The sequence below is a fragment of the Hemibagrus wyckioides genome, linkage group LG06, assembly GCF_019097595.1.
Source record: "Hemibagrus wyckioides isolate EC202008001 linkage group LG06, SWU_Hwy_1.0, whole genome shotgun sequence".
Lineage (NCBI taxonomy): Eukaryota > Metazoa > Chordata > Actinopteri > Siluriformes > Bagridae > Hemibagrus > Hemibagrus wyckioides.
In genome coordinates, this window is record NC_080715.1 from 14,820,992 (window position 1) to 14,842,282 (window position 21,291).

General features: G+C 38.0%; 1 protein-coding gene across 1 annotated transcript in view; it reads right to left on the reverse strand.

The window, feature by feature from the left end:
- Nucleotides 1–21,291, reverse strand: part of slc4a10b (solute carrier family 4 member 10b) — a 47,435-nt gene that overhangs the window by 3,792 nt on the left and 22,352 nt on the right. Inside the window, exons 6-24 of the mRNA XM_058393002.1 lie at nucleotides 17,901–18,061; nucleotides 17,001–17,189; nucleotides 13,120–13,208; nucleotides 12,337–12,494; nucleotides 11,096–11,183; nucleotides 10,380–10,526; nucleotides 9,862–9,956; nucleotides 8,615–8,789; nucleotides 8,260–8,393; nucleotides 7,571–7,816; nucleotides 6,290–6,395; nucleotides 4,852–5,013; nucleotides 3,926–4,039; nucleotides 3,648–3,809; nucleotides 2,220–2,471; nucleotides 1,680–1,748; nucleotides 1,434–1,607; nucleotides 470–592; nucleotides 116–180 (exon numbers count right to left, since the gene is read on the reverse strand). Of these exons, the coding sequence (XP_058248985.1) occupies nucleotides 116–180; nucleotides 470–592; nucleotides 1,434–1,607; nucleotides 1,680–1,748; nucleotides 2,220–2,471; nucleotides 3,648–3,809; nucleotides 3,926–4,039; nucleotides 4,852–5,013; nucleotides 6,290–6,395; nucleotides 7,571–7,816; nucleotides 8,260–8,393; nucleotides 8,615–8,789; nucleotides 9,862–9,956; nucleotides 10,380–10,526; nucleotides 11,096–11,183; nucleotides 12,337–12,494; nucleotides 13,120–13,208; nucleotides 17,001–17,189; nucleotides 17,901–18,061 (2,709 nt within the window). The remainder of the gene's footprint in view (nucleotides 1–115; nucleotides 181–469; nucleotides 593–1,433; nucleotides 1,608–1,679; nucleotides 1,749–2,219; nucleotides 2,472–3,647; nucleotides 3,810–3,925; nucleotides 4,040–4,851; nucleotides 5,014–6,289; nucleotides 6,396–7,570; nucleotides 7,817–8,259; nucleotides 8,394–8,614; nucleotides 8,790–9,861; nucleotides 9,957–10,379; nucleotides 10,527–11,095; nucleotides 11,184–12,336; nucleotides 12,495–13,119; nucleotides 13,209–17,000; nucleotides 17,190–17,900; nucleotides 18,062–21,291) is intronic.

The following is a 21,291-nucleotide window of genomic DNA, read 5'->3' on the forward strand; positions in this document are numbered from 1 at the left end:
AATCTAAATCAGTCATTTCACAAACAGCGCCAAAATCTGATGCCTGTAGTAGAAAAATATTATGCTATGCACTGCAACTATTTTTATTCAATTCGTCAGTGAAATTGGCACACACTTGTAATGTCCTTCCAATGGCACTTGTACTACTCCCTCTTCTTCTGCCAGAATACTTTGCTCCTCCTGGCAGAAAGGAATGGAGAGAGAGAGAGAAAGAGAGAGAGAGAGAGAGAGAGAGAGAGAGACAGAGAGAGAGAGAGAGACAGAGAGAGAGAGAGAGAGAGAACGTGAGAGACACTTTTACTGTAATAATGCCAGCGAGAACTTCATCCACCTTTTGATCCCCCATCCTTAAGTTTCTTGTTTCGATACAGCACACTGCAACCACTTCACACAATAACTATATAAGAAACTTTACCCGTGTAATACTGACGTCAAATGCAACTGTACTCTTTCTACGACGTAAGCTCACCTCTTTTTCGGCGTCCTCCATTTTCTTTTTCTTACTTTCTGGCATGAGGTCATCCAGCCAGCTCAACTCCCTCTTAGTGAAGATCAAATCCAGCAGCTTCCGGATAAATACCAGAGCAAGAACCTGCCAACAGCACAAATGTAATACAAACACACTCAATAGCTAGAAAAATGCTTATGCCAAAGATTCTATAAAACCCTAGAGCTGATACCTTCCAAATGCCTATAAATATCAACATCTAGAACTTGCTGCTTTTCTTGTTTAACTCACAACAAACACAAAGTTGAAAAATGTGTCTATTTCAAAAATACGCATAGAAATAATAAGCAGAGCTTTGATCAGGGATTCGGCAATTTTAAGGGCTTTCTCAATCGTAAAATCTTCCCAGTGTACTAGAACATGCGCTTCCTAAAAATCCCACAGTGCGCCACAAAACCTGGGAGCATCGGTGCTCATTATATTCCCTTACTGGAAAAAAATGGCGAATGCACTCTCAATCAACTTCATCTACAAATGAACGTTGCTTGTTATTGTTGTTGTTGCTCACAAATGATTACCTACATGATTGATTTTTACCTTTATTCTATATATGTTATTTTAGTCTAATGTCTTTTAAGTGTTTAATGATTATTTAAAACATCCACTACCTAGCCTACTTCAGCCATCCTGCTTGAATTTCCATGACAGAAATTTCTTGAGATTAATTAACAAATTTACTATATGTGACAGATACAGTTTAAATATTTAAATATACAATTAAATGGGGATGTGGTAGTTTAGTGGTGAAGGTGTTGCTCTCCTGAGGTTGTGAGGTCGATTCCTAGGTCCAACAAGCTGCCACTGCTGAAGCCCTGAGCAAGGCACGGTAAATGTGGAAAGAGCCAGGGCCGTTTACCAAGTCTAAGTCTAAGTCTACAAACTATAGCAATTCAATTTGTTTGATTAGTTGGTAGGAAAAAGGTACCATCATAGGAAAGACGATGGCGGCACGGGAAGTTTTAATGACCCAGAGGAGAACCAAACAGCTGAGCTGGATGATAGTGAACAGGTGAACCTTCCGCAGAGGAACGTGCCTCAGATAGATGAAGTCAGGCTGGTGCTTAGCGGGCATACCAAACAACTTCAGCCTGTCAAAGAACTGAGCAAAGACAATGATTATGAAACGAATCATATTAGAGGATGAAGTGCATTTGAATGCTTATATTCCTACCTGTATTCCTCGTAGAGATGACGCTCCCATGTAAAGAAACACTCCATACAGCACAGGCATTGGAATAAACTGGAAAACAAAGGCTAAATAAGCAGGTGGTTCTTCTGCCGACACTGTAATTGAAATTCTCACTATATTAATTAAAATACTACCAACTTGCTATTTTTATCATACCTAATGAAGGGAATGATGAGGTTAAAAAGTCTGTATTTGCTTAGGGGAAGGTGTGGAAAAGTGAAACACTTCTTCTGGCACAATTAGTCAACCCCTTTTTTTCGAACTGGTTGGCTTAACAAAATCTAAAGATTGCAATAATTTATGAAATTAGCTAAACATTTTAAGTACATCACACCTTTGAGCCCTGTGAAACATTATTCTGGACATCAGGTTCAGCTCTATTAAATTCTTTTGTAAATCTCACATTATCGAGGACCCGGATAAATCTTTTATAGAAATCCATCACTGTGTGTATCTTTTACTGCATCCATAACCAAAAAATGTTCAGACATGAAGCAGTGCTTGTGCAGTGCAGGAGCAGACCTTAAGAATGGAGGTCATGAAGACAGAGCATCCCATCAGGAGAAAAATCATAAGGCCAGTAAACCGCTGTTCTCTGATGCCAAGAAACTTTGGTTGCTCTCCGGGGGCTGAGCTCTCTGACTCCAGCTTCAGACTGTTCACGTGTGAGATAGAAAGCACTGTAGCTGCCACAAACCAGGGCAGCCCCATCAGTGAACACACACCCAACATCACACTCACCACAAATAGATCCAGGTGGTAACCACAGCCTTTCTGCAGCCAAGACATAAACACAGACCAATTAGAGCCACCAGAGACAAACTCACTATCACAACAACAACATCTATTCTTCTTCTTATTAATATAGTTATAATTATTATTATTGTTATTAGTAGTAGTAGCAGGATTATATACATAATAAAATATAATAACAATTTTAAATATAAAATAGTGTTCATTTGTTTTGACATTGTTATTGATAATTCTTTATCATATCATGTCTATATTATTTTCTAATAGTAGTAAGTAACCTAATGTATATGGCAATGTTATAATTATTATTATTATTATACATCTATCCATTTCCTATACCACTTATCCTACACCTATCCTGGGGGACTCAGGGCATAGGGCAGGGGACACCATGGATGAGGTGCTAACCTATTGCAGGGCACAATCGCACATACACAATTGAAAGACATCAATCAGCCTAGAACATGTGTCTTTGGACTGGGGATGAAACTGAAGTACTCAGAGGAAACCCCAGAATCACTGGGAGAACATGGAAACTCACAGGGCTGAGGCAGGAATCAAATCCCCTACCCAAGAGGTGGGAGGCAAGCATGCTAACAATGTTATTATTATTATTATTATTATTATTATTATTATTATTAATTATTATTCATAGGCAATAAACAAACATTTGTGAGATTCTGACTCTAACCATATTTCAGCTCTCTGGTATCACCAGCATATTAATCTTAGTTGATCTGAGTGTGTTGGAACATATCTACTTATCAATTAACTTTTTATACGGATCTCATTGCCGTTGTGGGAAAAAACCCCCAGAAACATCCCACATCTCCAAAAACAGCATTTTGGATAAATCATCACAGAACTTCAAGGTGCACAGAGATGATTGCTAACTCCCAGATCTGTAGCATGCCCATAGGGAACAGAGCGGAGTGACAGTTTTCAGTTTAAGTAAAACAAAATCAAAACTGTTAAAAATGGACTCACAAGGTTTTCTGGCGACGGTATTGATATTCCAAAAGCCATATGGGATTAAACTGCTCAGTTTGTAACGCTACTGACTAGGAACCAATTATTTGCTAATACAAAATGAGCTATATGTTGATCTTTACATATAAAGTATACATGGATACAATGATCAAATCTAAGGTTGCAATCAAAAAAAGAGAATATAAAAAATATTCTTGTCATCGGTACCTTAAGTCTGTGTTCCTTCCTGTTTATGATGACCGCAGTGATCTGCTGGTCCATGAAGATGAGGATGGTACAGAGGACAGCAGGGACCACTGTTATGATACAAGTCCACCAGGGGTTCGGACCTAGTGGGTTAATGAACCAACCTCGATCATCTCGTGTTGGCTACATGGGGCATAAACACAGTCACTTTAATTATATTTTAAATAGACCTGGATGCCTTTATGCGCTATAGCAGTCAGATGAACATGGATACAGATGTAATATCAGTAGAGTCTCACCTTAAACTTACTGGGGACCTGCAGTTTGGGTGATGGGACACCTAAAGCGTAGTCCACCAGAACCATTGTCAGAATGGTAATAAACACAGCAAAATCACTGATGATTGATCTGACCTAAAGCAGAAATAAAATATAAAATGATGTACATATGAAACACTTTTTACATTTTTCTTGAATGGCTCTCATTACTGATGGAGCAATTAATGTAATCATTACTAAAACAGAGTAAGTTGCACAAAAGGGCTCCATGTCAAGGTGCATATAACAAATACGCATAGAACTAGCTTAAAACACTGGTTAATTTTATAGCTTACATTTTTAAGTCTAATGTTTATTCTAGTTTGTCTTATAAAACATATTAGATAGGTATATATTATTCTAATTTTAGCTCGGACAGCATTTTAGACTTTCTCATATGCTTACTTTTTGGAAAGTGCCTTATTGTGTTTAGCTAAATGTGTTGGCTAAGATTTTGGGCTTGTTTCCTTGTCAGCTGAAAGGAAAGGGGGTGATTTTAGCAGACATGTTTATGTTATGTCAACAAGGGAAGGAATACTGTATACGGCCTTTATTTGGGGTCGCCTGTATTTTCTTGCTAGTCCACTAGAGGGCACCAGCACACAAAAAAAGCCGTTTACTGTGCAGCCTCACGCACCACTTTTGCGCGCGCTCTCTCTCGCTCTCTCTCTCTCTCTCTCTCTCTCTCTCTCTGTCTTGCACGCATTTAAAATGCAAATATTTATAGAAGTAATTTATAGTATGGCCGAGGTATGTACAAATGGTTAGGGAGGTTACCTAAAATATTAAACTCTATATTAACAGTGCCCAGTCCTACCTACACACACACACAGACACACACACAGACACACACACAGACACACACACATACACACACACATACACACACACACACACACCTAAAGTACCTTGGTAGGAAAGTATCTGCTGGTTTTGAATTCTTTAAGGAAAGCAGACATGGCCACAGTGGAGAAGAAAAGCACAACAGACCAGAAGAGTACATCAGGGATGTAGGGACCATGAGGTCCACAGGCAGAACCCACAAACACTCCTTTCTTCTCTATGCAGTCCTGCGATGGACAAAGAGGCAGTGTGACATGAAGGATAACTTTCAAACTATATGCAGGATATACACTTTAAGATAAATAACAATGCAAACAATTAAGTAAGTTAAAAATAAGTGCAATGCAAAAGTTATTTCAGCCTTAAGAGATGTTTTAATGGTTATGAATTGTTACATTGTCGTTTGCTACATGTACTCAGTTATTCACATCAATTCGCAATATCCAAAATGAAAAATTGAGGTACAAGTTCCTTTAATTTATTTTTAATTTTTATAATTATTATTATTATTATTAAAATTAACATTTGTGCTTTTAAGTTTATAATACATGACAATCTAATCTGACGGTTTTAAACTCTCTCTTTCTCACTATTTCTCTTTCCACCTTACACAACACTGATAGAACAAAGTGTCTTGTTGCTATTATCAATCCTCTTGTCTAGTCTGAAGCAGAGGTAAACATTTTGCTTTTAGTGGTTCGGCTTGGCTAATCCAGTATAATCCAAGGCACATGTCCTTAATCTCCACTATTGCTCTGTCTGCATCTGAGAGCCAAGCCATTTGCATGAGACACAGCTTTTTATGACCATTCTGTGAAGTCTAAAAATCAAAATCTAAGACCACATTAAAAAATATCAAATTGGAATTTTTTATTAACAACTGGAATAAAAAACCCCAGAAATTCTTAGATGTTTGTAAATGTGCAACATCTTGATTAGTCAAAATTGGTACAAAATGTTGTACAATTTTTAGATCACTATTTAAATCCATTTATTTAAAAAGTAAATTTGTGATATTGAAAATGTTAACTTTGTTGCACAAAAGATCAGATTTTTATTTTTAGAGTTTTATGCTTTCTATGGAAGCTTGTGTTCAGATGACACTTTGATGAATCATCAAGTTTTATACAAACTTGAGGAATCTGTCCAAGCTTGAGTGCACACTGTAACTAAAGTTAGAAACTCTAAAATTCATACAAATATTTCTAAGATTCTACTTTTCCCTCAAGTTGTTGCTGATAATATAATTTGTAATTAAAACCTTTGTGTTAAAGTGGAAAACAATGTCCATTATTTTTTACTAGTGGACTTTTAGACCCAATTTTCTGACCTTCACATCCATGAGAAATCAGGATCCTAAATGTAAGATGAAAGCATCTTTACATGGACCTTCATGATAGGTATTTATGATAGGATCACATTCTCACGAAGGCAGACAAGGAGTAAAGGTTCACAAAATTGCATTCAGGTAATGAGTAGGAGGTTTAATCTGCTCATGTTAACCTGCACTTCCAGAGCCTCCCAGTAGATCTCTGATGCTGTGATGTTGTTCTGCGCCCAGTACTGCAGGGTGGCATTGCTGGGGTTCACAGGCTCTATACAAGCACAACTGCAGATACAGAAAATAACACATACTTTAAAGAAGTATTGAAATATGCTGTAGGGTCACTATTAAACAAAAATATCGATGTAAAATGCATGAATGTACTTTTATTGTACAGTAATAGCAATTCAGTTTTTCGGCTGCTCCCTACGTGTGTGAGGGGTCACCACAGAGGACCAACTGGTCCGAACAACAACTTAGCACAGGTTTTACGCTGGATGCCCTTCCGGACGCAACCCTCCCATTTTTATCTGGGCTTGGGACCAACACTGCATCCAGTGGCTGGGGTTTGGGCACTGGCTGGGAATCAAACCTGGGCCTTCTGCATGGTAGGTGAGAAACCTACCACAGAGCCACCAGCAACCTTAGTTGTTATAATACAGTAATAAATTTAATTCAGAAAAGTATCATACTATCAACTCTATGTAGTACCATACTAACTCCGGCTTACATTTAAATGAGAAAAAAAAAGAAATAGAAAAAAAGTCATTAAAAATAATTTTTAATGAAGATTTATAGTACTTTATAGTACTGTGTAAAGTACACTTTTGTTTTTAGCACAAATTTTGCTAAAGATGTTCTTTTACTTCTGCGTTACCGAGTCAGTCTAAAACATTTTACATTTCCAAACGAAATGCAAAGCGTTGCAACACCACGTATTGACATTGTTTAGATATTTACCGGATATTGTGAGTGCCCGGATATTGTGGATAAACTGTGCACAAATTTTTGGCCTTATACTTTGTATAGTTAAGTTAACTGTGTACTATCTTTACAGCACAGTGAAATTCTTTCTTCACATATCTCATCCTTGGAGATTGGTGTCAGAGCACAGGGTCAGCCATGATGCAGGACCCCTGGAGCAGGTTGGGTTAAGGGCCTTGTTCAAGGGTCTAACAGTGGCAGCATGGCAGTGCCGGGCTTGAACTCTAACCTTCTGGTCAACAACCCAGACCCTTAACCACTTGAGTCACCACTGCCCATGTACATAGCTGGTTGGTAACCTGCACAACACAGTAAATAATCTAATCTACAGAATTGTATCTTGCTGTAGTTCATGCCATCACAATTTAGCAAAGTAGTTTCTCAGAAAAGCTGCTTTGAAGTTTCATTGTCTAAATATCTTTTTTTTTAATATTTTGTGTGTGTTTGTGTGCGTGTGTGTGTGCGTGTGCCCTCACGAATAAGTGGTTAGTTTCTCAATGTTGTTGTTCATGTTGAAAGGGTAGGTCTCTCCAAGGTGGATCAGCTTCTCCAGAGCTTCATAGATGAAAATGATGCAGATGAGAGAGGCAAAGGCTTCTTCTGTAAAACGAGTGATGTAGCAAACGAGCGAGCTGGCATCAGTAGCCACCAGCAGCAAACAGAGAAAAGCAGTCCAAAGGCCAATGCATGTCCTCAGAGACAGATAAGACAACCCATATTCCCTGGAAAAAAAGCAAGATATTGTGAGCTTAATATAACCAATCTAATAATCGATAATGAGATGACATTTAAAGTTTACTAGAAAAAAAAAAAGTCTTGTGCACTGTTCTGTTATTAAAGCACCCCTTCAGACAAATCTGTCATGACGTTAGACCTGGCTTAGCCCATTCAACCTCATTATTTAAATGAAAAAGTCTAATAATATGCATTTATTCATAACACATAGAGAATATATGACAGTCTCTAAGCAATCTGAGAGCAGTTGCAGGCAGGTAGATACTTTATGAATATACAGGAGAGGAATCCAAAGGTATTTCATCAGGTATTAACATATATAAATCTCGAGCAATGATCCACATATTAACAGTATACGATTCTGATAGTGAGAGAATATGTCATATCAGTAAACAATATTTCATTCTATGGATGATGAAAGCAGACTCACTTGCAGAATTTGAATAAAATCTTCTCAAAAACCAACACCGGTCCAGTGCTGCCAAGGATGGTGAGAGGCTGGCCCGCAAACAGGGAGTAAGCGATTCCAGTCATTGAAGCACCAAACAAAGACTCGATAGCACTCTAAACACACACAAAGAATTTGAGATTAAAAACACATTTGTAGACCTGGGTACCCTTGTATGTTAAGTATATGTGTGAGTGTGATTAAATTAAAACTATAGTTTAGAGCATATAGTTGTTTTTGTTGGGTTTTTTTTTCAGACTACTACAGACTAGTCTAAATGAAAGTACTAATGCATACAGTAGGCTGGAAAGCTATAGTGTATATAGTGTTTTCTTACAATACGTCCCTCTGTGGCCTCCCCCAGGAGTCCCCCAAAGGTGATGACAGGAGACATGCAGGCACAGTAGAGGAAGAGGAAAGAAGCCACACACTGTAGGCTGATGGCATCTGTATAATCAGATAGGTAATGTGGTGCCTTGCGCTTTATATCCAGAATAAACCCACCAAACAGCCTAGAACAGACAGGACACATCAATGTAAGAGTCATATACCTGTCATAACCTAACTTTAAAGTTGAATTTTGCTTAAAATGTGGCTTGATTGCATTTCAGAGAAATATCAAAAGTGCTGCTGGCTTAATTCATATAATATACATAGAGAAAGATATTTTGTGTTTAGTCTCAAACTAATGAATCAATGTACTATAATACAACTGTATACATTATACATCTTCCTGTCTATGACCACAAATAAGACTAAAGGCTATTCAGCTTACCATCTGAAGTCCTTTGAGATTCAGTGATTTTGTTCTTCACATGTCAAATGAAAATAATAAATTGAGGTCTTAATCCTATATCCAACAATCTTAATTGAAAAAGTCTGGATCAGCTCCTGTGATCTGCTTCTATATTTAAAAAAAATACACATGGCCTTCTTTGTTACAGAAAAAGTAAAGTAAAAATGTATAGGCTATAATAATATATTCAGTAATATTTAATCACCAATCAAGCCTAAGTGAATAATTTTCACACACTCATGATATCAATACTTGCTCGAGCAGCCTCCTTAATTTAGCACAAATATACTTGTTGAGACTTTAAGCCCTGCATGTGGTGATTTAGTTCCACAATCTCTGTATTTAATCAAGTTAAAGCTATTTTTAATGAGCTTTCATTTAGCATGTGATTGTTGCAAAAGTATGGGAAAAAGAGAGGGAATTGAGAACAGAAGGGGGCTGTTGTGATGAGAAGAGAGAAAGTTGAGGCGAGTTGTGAAAACTGTCACTCGTGGGGGGAGTCTCTGTGACCAAATGTCAGCTGTGGCGTCCGTCCAGTTCATTTCAAAGTTGTGAAAATTGATTTCAATGCCATGGCATTTGTTTATATACAGTAAACAGCCCCATAGGCTACAAAGTTTAAGGTTCTCATTTCTCTCTTACATATTCTTTGACCTTTTCAACCTCACTCAAATGCACAGTCACTAGCTCTACACACACACACTTTGGCTTACTTGCACACTGACTTTTCTACATAAGCACACACACACACACACACACACATATATATACACACTGTCCATACCCACCTCCCGGTGTGCTGTAGCTCAGGGCCTCCATGCCCCCCATGTTCCTCAGTCTCTGCCAGCTCTCCGTTGGGGACAGCAGGGATTTTTCTCTTCTCCTGTTTATCACACACAAATACACACACACACACATACACACAAAGAGCACTCATGTCAGCTCCATCTATTCTCGATGTTATTGCCTTCAATACACAGAATTTTGTATTATTATATTATTATTATATCCAAATGGGTGACAAATTAAAGGAAATTAAATGAAGCGTGGGACAATCACAAGCTTCTAGAACAGCTTTAGTGGGAGGGAAGATCACTCATGTGGTGTTTCGATGATGGTGATGCAGTCTAACACATCGCCACAATTTTGCAAGTGTTCAACTAGTATAAGATCTGATGACTGTGAAGGCCAGGAGTCATCCTGGGTGAGACCACTCCCATCTTTGCATCCGAAGACAATTTGTCACCCATCTGTATACACCCCTATTAAAATATCCTTAAATAAATCTGCAACCTCACACATTTACCTGAGAAGGGACGTTTTTCGGCGGCTCGATTCTGATAGACGGGTCCCATTCACCAGGGGGTAGAACTGTTACTTGGTCAAGGAACTCATCAATTCCAGCCACTAGATCATTGCGGTCCTTAGCTTTATATGCAACATCATGGAAGACCTGGGATGCAACAGTGCTTTGTTCAGTTACATCCGCTTCCCATAAAAAATGAAACTGTTGCTATGAGTACACATTAACATAACTCTCAACAATAGAACAGTTAAAAAAAAAACGCTAGTGCAAATCAAAACCCAAACTGCTGGTAAGGGTACATATTAGCATACCTCTTAACAGTAGCATGATTACAGTGTTGCCATAGCAACAGGGTAACTGGCTGCAAGACTAAAAAGTGAAATTCTAGCTAATGAGCAAGCGTTTGCATGTCATTATGTGCATTCAGAAATGTGCCTCATCGCCTTGAGGAAGGAGTGAGAGAATCAGCAGAAGTGTGAAAGGCCTCAGACTCCCTCGATTCTCTTCAGTCTCAGAGAAATATATTCTGTCACAACGATGCATTGCTCCTAAAATGCCTCTAACGCATTTGTGAAGTGGTCCATCAAGTCAAAAGACACTTACGGATTTCATGTGCAATGTGTGAAAAACAAATAAGTGTTTTGTTAAAATAAAAAAAAACCCTGTTTTTCAGTTTTAAATTAAGTATTGTAAAAAAATAAAAATAAAAATAACACCTCATCAGTCATCAGGGTTGCGATGGACCTGCCAATCTCATGGTACTGTGGACCTTTACCCAGAGGCCCGAGAAGAATGAAGAGGAACCTGCAAAATGCATAAAATACATAACGCAAAATATAAACACAATTCCTACACATGTTAAAGGATCTAGCATTGGTTTAAACCTTTAGTTCTTATTCTTAATTATTAACTTGCAGCACAGAAACACACATGAACAGCAAACCTACAGCTAATCTGCCATACTTCAATTTGTAAGAAATCTTTAATTAATCAGCCTAAAATCCATTTAATTATTGAATGTGGTCAACTGCAGCTCCAGACACCAAGGGCTCTCATGTCCCTTTGTGATGTCCCATTATAATTCCAATCCTTGACTATTTTGCACTGGCTTTATAGCTATAATACTTATGCTGACTGATATTATTTACTCAGCCCTACCTGCTGTTCACATTGCTACATAAATTAGTTATCGGTAACTCACCATTTAAGTAGCCTAGATTTCTGCCTAATCTGCCTAATAAGGAAAACAGAGGAAAAACTGTTTTAGTCACATTCTAATAGTGACAGTGTTAAACAGCTCCCACATTGTTGGCACCCATTAAATAAGCATCTGGTACAGGTCTCACTTTTCTTCTGTACATCTGGATGAAAGAAACTCTTTCTGAATTGTCTGGCTCTACAGTGTAATAAAACTAGATAGATAGATAGATAGATAGATAGATAGATAGATAGATAGATAGATAGATAGATAGATAGATAGATAGATAGATAGATAGATAGATAGATAGATAGATAGATAGATAGATAGATAGCTGTTTCTATAGCAATGACTTGCTGCACACAGGGAATTGCATAGCAGACACTTCAAATAAGCAGATTAAAAACGTGTGGCTGTTATATGATATGGTTTTCTGTGAGAAGATGTTTGTTTAAAATTTTTTGGAAGGACTTTGTAAAAGACAGACAAAACAAAGCTATGGCTGAGAGACAGAGGACTTACTAACCTCAAGAGAGTGGGAAAAAACAAGACTGATGAAGAAACGCCTGATTGTAGCTGTTATAATAAGTGTAGTGTAATAGAAATAAAGCACTGTGAGATATGCTGTTATAAAACAAGTGGAAGAGGCCCTTTTAAAGGGGAACTGAATGGGGAGAGTTACAATTACATTATAGTTGGTGGACAGTCCTTCAATACAGAATTTAAAGGTTCAAGCTGGAGTTAGAGAACATCACACACCTGGTGGTTATGGGAACTTCTGCCAGGCCATTGAGAAGGATAGCAGGTGAGAGACGTACAAATGCCACTACAGGTTTCTCCAAGAATTCCAGCTCTCCTACCAGAATATTAGAGGCTTCAGCTCCGGCTGGAATCTTCTTCATGAAGTGCAGGTCTATCTACAGGGGGAAGCAAGGTCACAGCACATGCACACCTAATAAACATATAATTATATGTGCAGCTCTAGTTTGTGCTTTTGGAAGATATGTTTTAATGTACTACTTCAAAGGCAAAAGTCTGAGTCAAAATACCAGTAGTTATTTAGCAGTAAAAATTCTAGATCCTTACTTTAATTTAATTTGTAAAGAGAAAATCTAAAACAAAAACATGTTAATGTAATTGATTAGTTAATGTCCCTATATAAACTCACTGCTGAATCAAAATGTTTTGTAAGACAAGCATATTTTACTTCAAATGAAAGCATTGAGGATCCTCTTGGGTTAAGTTCCTTCATGAAATTGATTAATAATACAGTACTAAGACTATGCAAAGATTCATCAGTATTAGCCATCATAAGTAGAACAGTGAGCAGTTAGCTGTGACAAGATAAATAATCTTATTTGTTAGTGATGTCTGGTGCATTCCCAGGACCACCAAGCTGCCACTGCTAGTCCGTTAACTCAAATGCTTAGTTGTATAAATGTGAGAAATGTAAGTCGCCCTGGATAAGGCCTTCTGCCAAATGTCATAAATGTAAATGTAAATTTCCTGGTGCTCTAAAGTCCTACTGCTCATAACTCTTACCTTACTGAAATCCACACTACTGCAGTCTCTTGTGACCTCTGGCTTGAGGTCCTGTGCACTAGGCTGGGTCTGAGGAAAGGTCATCTGGCCTGTGCACACAATCATAACACATAACACTAGTCATATGTACAGGCTTTGTTTTGTACATGCAAAATAACAGCATCTACAGCTGAAGCAATCCATCAGTACTTTGCCAGTGCTGATCAGTCAGAGCAGAGAACCTCCAAGCATCTCAGCATTACAGTGAAGAAATATCATAACAAATAGATTTGCATTTGTGCGAACAAAGAAAGAGAGAGACAATGAATAGGTATGCAATGTACTGATGCTCTGCTGAGGTGTATTAAGCATTGGCAGGCTTTGTTGATTTAATCCAAAGAGGAAGGGATAATGGATGCTAATGGATGATGGAGGTCAGGATGACATTGTGAAGTACAGTGTTTCACCTTCCTCTTTAACTGCCACCACATCAATTAATACACATATTAAATTAATGACTTTGTAAGCAGAAAAAAAGAACATTTAGTTGTAACCCAGTCACACGGTAACTGCAGCAGGAATAATGAGACAATTTCTCTTATTCCATCCTGTGTCCCAGCTTCAGCATTCTAGCCTGAAAGCAACTACAGCTACTGCCTGCTATTCATGAAGTAGCACCGGACCTCATTAATCTGGAGTGAGAACAACTGTAAATGTGTCCTGCACTGTGTGAGTGGGTCTTTGTTTATTAGTCATGCTCCTTGGCTTCAGGGTTGCTGTTCCTGTGTGGCTTTTTTGTTAAAGCACTACACATAAATTAGCTTACTAATAATGTTCACAATGTTTTTAGAGTCAAGAACAGAGCAAATAAAAATAAAATATAAAAATAAAGAGGTTTGGTGCTCTTCATGCATTTGCTGTTCTTTGAGGAAAGCTCGCAACTTCCTAAACGCAAGCCTTTAAAAGGTGGCAAAAGGGTGATGAATGATTTGAGAAGAGCGATGTTCTGCTAAGAGACCACATCATTATGAATTTGTGTTCTGTATTTTTATCAGATAATGAATTATTTCTTGTAAGTTAATCAACACTTATTGGAAAATTATATTTAATTTCCACAATTCAATTTAAAATCTAAATAAAGATGGGCCATATGTTGCAAAGTAGTAATCAAAACATCATTAAACCTGATTACACTTCTCTTTTCTAAAATGCTGTAATTGTTCTCACAGTAATAATAGACATGTGAGATAAAATGCAATTACAAGCATCACATTTCTTATTAACACACTAAACTTAAACTAACAACTCCATGAAATGAACAGTGTTTCAGGCAACAATACAAAATAAAAACTACAGTTTTACTTCTTTAATTATTTTTTGCCAAAATATAGTTTAAGTACAATGATTCTGTCAGCATTTCTTCAATTAGATAAAGAGCCTACATAAATACAGCATTTTCTATCATAAAAACGAATTTTATGTCTTTAATAATATAGAAATGATGTATGACCTATGTTCGTCCGGCTGTTTACTCTATTCTGCCAAATCACAGAAAGTAGAGTAGTATCAAAAACGTCAGCATAGCATGGTCTGTTGAGTCATCTTGTTGTCGTTTTTCTTCAACAGGAGGCTGATTCTCTTGATAAAGCCAAGTGAGGCCTTCATTCCGCATTAGATGCTTCCAACTGTTCAGCACAAGAGTGGGTCTGTTCTTCTTGAAGCCTGATCAAAATTCCCATTTGATTACAACAGAATCTAGGAAAGGCGGATTTGTCTGGTGTTTCCATTTCTATTTAACCTATGCATGTTTACAGCCAATACTCTCTACATTTCCTGCCACATTCACCTTCCCTTCGCTTGTTTTCTGCTTCCAGCAGCACATGCTTTCATCCAAAATGCCCACACATTTTAACTGATTTAACTGATAATAATAACTAAAAAAAAAAAATAATAACCACCTTTTCAAGTTTTGTTTTAGGAAGCGCTAGAAAGGAAAGTCAAGTCTAAGTTGCCTGGGTCCGAGTCAGTGTGTGCCTGTTGTGAGGACTGCAGTGAGATGTGTGTGTGGGCTCGGTTGGAGGAGATGGAGGTGGATGATTTGGGGAGTGGAGACGAGATGGAGACACTGGAAGTGCAGCATTGAGGCCAGCAGGAAGACACCTGCCTGTACCTCCCATCAGAATTAAATGAACCCCAAAGAGAAGACTTAAGAGTGGAACAGAAAGATGAGCCACCTGTCACACACACACACACACAAACACACACATACAGACACACATTGAGAGAAGTGTGGAGGAAGAAACACTGAAACACTGAATGTGAGGACTAAACATAGAGAAGTAGCAGCAAACATAAACACAAATAATAGTAAAGCTAAACTACTATCAACAATAATTCCTGGAAACTATTTTCATATATTTTGTCTTAAACTAAAAAGTTTCTATCCCATTGTCCTGAAATAAAAAGTTCCTAAGCTGAAGAAAATCTTCCAAAATATTACTTTTAGTAAATACATTTTTATTAAAGCAAAAGACACTTAATTTTTAGCCTCAGTACTAAATCTGAAAAAAAAAACCACTCATTTTTTAATTTATTTTACTTAACACATGCAACACAATGGACCTACAGCACAGCTGAATTTATTAAATTTATATATATATATATATATTTTTTAAATCGTTTATATCAGAATTGCTGTACACAGAAGACCAGTAACATCTATATTATCTGTCTGGTCTGTTTTTTAAAGTCCTAAAGTTAGTAGCACATCATACGCAGTATTTAATTTGTGGTGGATCCTGCACCTGGGTTCCAGAACTTATTTTCATGGTTTATTTTCATGGTTAACCCTATGGCAACTTTTAGAAAAAAATAAAATAAAGTAATAATCATTCAATTATTTTAATGGATTATCATTCTTTGTGTCACTTCCCTTGTAAAAATATAATTGGCTTATTTCCATAATGACCAATTGGGAAACATTGACATTATCAGTCACATATGCTCATGCATCACGGATGAGGCAGCTGACTTTTTTGTAATTTCTTCAAGAATTAATACAAATGATGGAGCTGACCAAGATGCTTGGGACAGATTGTTTCTGTTTTGAAACCTGTTGGCCCACTACTCACAAACTTCAACCCTGTGCCTTATGTGTGCCACACATGAGTGTCACAGACAAGCTCACTGCAAAACATGCCACTTAGCAAGCGAAAATATCTTAACTATAGTCAAATTTAGCTAGTATTCTCTTATTGCCAAATGCTAGAAATTTGAAAAGATACCTGCCAACAAAATGCCAAGACAATTTGATGCTTGAAATGGGTATAGAAATGGCTAGAAAAGGTTTTAATAATGTTACATTTGATTGATTGTTATTTTGTAAAAGAAAATACTATCTAATATGACTATATACAAGGTATTTCCACTTGTTAAGATGTCATTTTTGCAATGCAGAGCAAATGCAGATACTGGACAAAGACTGTAAATTATGTACTGTGGAATAATCTGGATAATTAGGCTAGCTAAAAAAAATAATAAAAAGTCAAAATGTAAAAGAAAAAGTCATAAGCTCTAGTGTTTTGACTCCTCCAGTCCTCCCATGTCATCACTGAAATGATTTGGTTCCCTCATTGTACCCTTTTCATCATACCTATTTATTATTAGCCCTATATAATGACATTCAAATGCTACTGTATAATGTGAAGCACTTGGTGCAATGTTGTGTCTGTATACTCTGTCCATACTTGTCCACTTGCTGAATCACCTCTCCCTCATTCACCTCATGAAATCACCTCTCCCTCAGGTACAAATTAAGCACTGGTCATACTCTATAAAGCAATTCAATAAGGAAAAACATGGATTCTGTACAAAGAAGGACTATCACATAGGGTAGAGCATACCGTTCTTGTCCATAGAGTTAGATTCGGACTGTTTCTTGCCGATGTCAGCAAAAGAGCGTACTATAGGAATACGGTTAGCCAGCTTCTTCTGGTTTTGATGGTGGTGCTGCTTGAGCAGGGCCTCACGGATTTTCTTTCTCACCTCCTCACCAAGCTCCCCCAATGCTTCTTGCTGGTCCAACACCATGTCTAAAATAAAAATAAAAACATACAACACATTCTTGATACATGGTCTTTTTATTCTAAATATCCCTATTTTTAATATGTTTGTTACTCACACTTGTGGCTTTCTGTTGTAACAAGTTAGGATCATGTTTTGATTCATGCATCCACCCACCCATCTATTGATCTATATATATACCATATATATACACATACTGCAGGTGCTGGAATTATCATTACATGTCAAATTTATTAGGAATTTGTACATTTTACATGCATTTTACTCACTTCAAGTAATCTGTTATACATACTGTATAATGCTTGGTGTCCTCTGAACACATATAAAACAATATAACAAATGGACTGATTAATATTTCATATCTGAGAATATGTCATGGTCCAAAGACTGAAGTAATATGCTATTTAAATTACTAATCTGTCTTAAATTATTTTTAGGATAAGACTCTGTGTTCTCCCGAAGTCTCCTATAATTGAAGCTAGATGTATGGTATATAGTCTTGTGACTAAAGCAAGAGCTTTTTAAAGCTGTTTCTATTTTTGTTCACATATATAGAACTGTGAAGATGTAGAGATGGAGATGCCAACTCACCTCAGCAGACCTGATGCTAATTTATAAATTATAATTATACTATATAACTACAGCGATCTTCCACTCTCTCTCTCTCTCTCTCTCTCTCTCTCTCTCTCACACACACATGCACACACGCACACACTCACCTGCAATGTCCTCTAGGGAATTGGCCCTCATGTCTAGCAGCACTGTACCATTGATAATGCAGCTGCGCAACTCAAACAAGCTGTGTAATGAGAGTGTAGCGACATAGGGCTTACTCCACCTCTCCCCTCCATCCTCCACATCCTCCTCAAACTTCAGCCATCTACAGAGAGAGAGAGAGAGAGAGAGAGAGAGAGAGACCTGTTAGACTAAAACTGAAGAAATCCAATAAATAACTGTATGTAGAAAAGTACAAAAGAAAAATCCATTGCAAGCTGCTGTAATAGGATTGTCAGGTCCAAACTGTGATCACTTTTGACTCCTCAGTGTGCTATGCTATCAGTCCTTGCTTTTTCACTCCCCTAGCCATTAACAGCTGTCAGCTGCTCCATAATCATGCAGCTACAGCCTTTATTTAGCTTGTTTCTTTCATTCTGTCTCACACACTTTTAACACTATTGCTCTTTTTTTAAGCCTATGTTAGCTGTTACAGATTCTTAGCATATCTAATGTATAAAACACTCATACTTTTAGGAAAATACCAATCATATTTCTCTCAAAATAGACAGACAGACAGACAGACAGATAGTCCCTAATGATATTGCATGCTCTATGGTGGAGATGGTCAATGACTGGGAGTGACAATTATGTGTTGAGCAGATTTCACCACCCTTGTAAGGCTTTTCTTTCAGACACCATGGAGCTGCTATACAAGACAAAATTGGTCAGGACGCTCTCAATGGTGCAGTGACAGAAACTTGTTAGGATCTCGGGAGGCAAATGAACATTCTTAACCCACCTCAGGAAGATAAGATGCTGCTGTGTCTTACTAACCAGAATTGGACCATCAAAGTATTAGGGCAGTCCTTAGAGATGTGAACACTCAAGAGCTTGAAGCTCAGGAAATTCAGTTCAAATGATGTACATGGGAGATTGTCTGCTGCTATGAGATTTCTGATATGAGCTCCACTATGAGCTATTTGGTCTTCTCGTTGAGTGTGAGGTTATTGGCTAATAGACTTTGGATTTTGGATTTCCTCCTGTAGGTCAACTAATCACTGTTGCTGACATGAGCTACTACTGTGTATATTCAGAAGCACACAGTCATGAGTTCCTGTCAGTGTTTAGGACAAGGGTAGAGAACATGTTATTGCCCAACCAAAACAGACTTTGTTCTATTGTTTAAGAAGTCCAGAATCCAAATGCATTTGGAGGTCCTGATGCCCAGGTCACTGAGCTTGGTGATCAGTTTAGTGGAGATCACTGTTAAATGCAGAGATAAAGACAATGAACGGCATCCTTGCTTGTGTATTTGTTGTCCAGCTGGGTGAGAGCTGAATGAAGAGCAGCAGAAATGGCACCAGATGTCAGACTGTTCGGTTGGTAGGCAAACTGGTGGTCCGGTGTAGGTGGTACGACCACTATGAGGTGACACAAAACCAGTTTCTCAAATCATTTCATTACAATTATGACTGCAACAGAGCAGAAGTCTTTCAAGCAGTTGCGGAAAACTTAAGCACCAATGTTTTTTGTCTTCAGGCATGGGAGGACAGAAGCTTAAGCCAGGAAGAGGTTGAGGAAATGAAGCAATGGCCTGTGCCAGCTGTCCAACACATGCCCTGAGCACACGAACTGGGTATGCCATAAGGGCCACCAGCCTTGGGTGTGTCCACTATGCTAAATTATTTATTACTATGCAAAGTGTTAAAATCACATCTGTTTTATAGTGTGAGAAGGGATGGGCAAGAGTAGAAGGGTCACCACCTGTAGTGTGCTACCTGCTGCCTTGGGCAAAATGAAAGAAGTGTTGGAGCTCATCAGGGAGGAAGGCACTGCTGATTGGGAGAACCTGTTCTCTTGGTTTGTGAAACATACTGAACTGTATGCTGTTTCAGTTTCTTATTTGCTTATCGATCTATTTTTCTAAATGTGATGTATGCAGAAAAGTGGTAGAGATTATATGTCTAATACATTCAGCAGTTGCTGCTGTTAATTAATTAAGTTGTCAATTGATTTAAGCAATGAAAAAAAGGAGAGTGAGAAGATATTTCAGACTAGATGAGGCGATTCCACAGTCTACTGCATAAGACTAGACTGCTGAAAAAAGTCTTTTTTATTTTCTTTTGCTTTAATGGACTGTTAACACATTGGTATCACTTCTCATGAAGTGGAGAGGTGTGATCAAGACTGCCACCATCCCACTCTTACCCACTCCCAAAGGAATTCCTTGGTTATTTTTGTTGTCCTAAATAAAATTCTTTGCACTCAAGCATAGTGAATTCCATCACAACCATTGTTTTGTGAAATAGCACTTTTAGGAACACAGGCTGCACATTACTCTGCAATCCCTCTCAGCTAGTTTACAGTTAGATCAGAAGTACATGTTAAAACAAAAAGGCTGATACAAGATGCTGGATGCTACTGAGACCAGAGTTGAGCATGGTCATGTAGACATCGTATCTTTCACATCATTAAGCTATAAGGAGCTGAAACAACTAAAGTTGACCCACCTGTTCATCCACACCTCCATTTTAAGAATTGGTTTGAACAGTGTAACATGATACACAGATGAATTATCCTTCAGACCGGTTGCACCAAATTAATGAAATTACATTTATGGCCTGTGAATAAGTGAATACAGTGAATAAGTGAACTGTGAACTCTCTCTCTCTCTCTCTCTCTCTCTCTCTCTCTCTCTATATATATATATATATATATATATATATATATATATATATATATATATATATATATATATATATATATACAGGGGTTGGACAATGAAACTGAAACGCCTGGTTTTAGACCACAATAATTCATCAGTATGGTGTAGGGCCTCCTTTGCGGCCAATACAGCATCAATTCATCTTGGGAATGACAGATACAAGTCCTGCACAGTGGCCAGAGGGATTTTGAGCCATTCTTCTTGCAGAATAGTGGCCAGGTCACTACGTGATGCTGGTGGAGAAAAACGTTTCCTGACTCGCTCCTCCAAAACACCCCAAAGTGGCTCAATAATATTTAGATCTGGTGACTGTGCAGGCCATGGGAGATGTTCAACTTCACTTTCATGTTCATCAAACCACTCTGTCACCAGTCTTGCTGTGTGTATTGGTGCATTATCATCCTGATACACGGCACCACCTTCAGCATACAATGTTTGAACCATTGGGTGCACATGGTCCTCCAGAATGGTTCGGTAGTCCTTGGCAGTGACGCGCCCATCTAGCACAAGTATTGGGCCTAGGGAATGCCATGATATTGCAGCCCAAACCATCACTGCTCCACCCCCATGCTTCTCTCTGGGCATGCAACAGTCTGGGTGGTACGCTTCTTTGGGGCTTCTCCACACCGTAACTCTCCCGGATGTGGGAAAGACAGTGAAGGTGGATT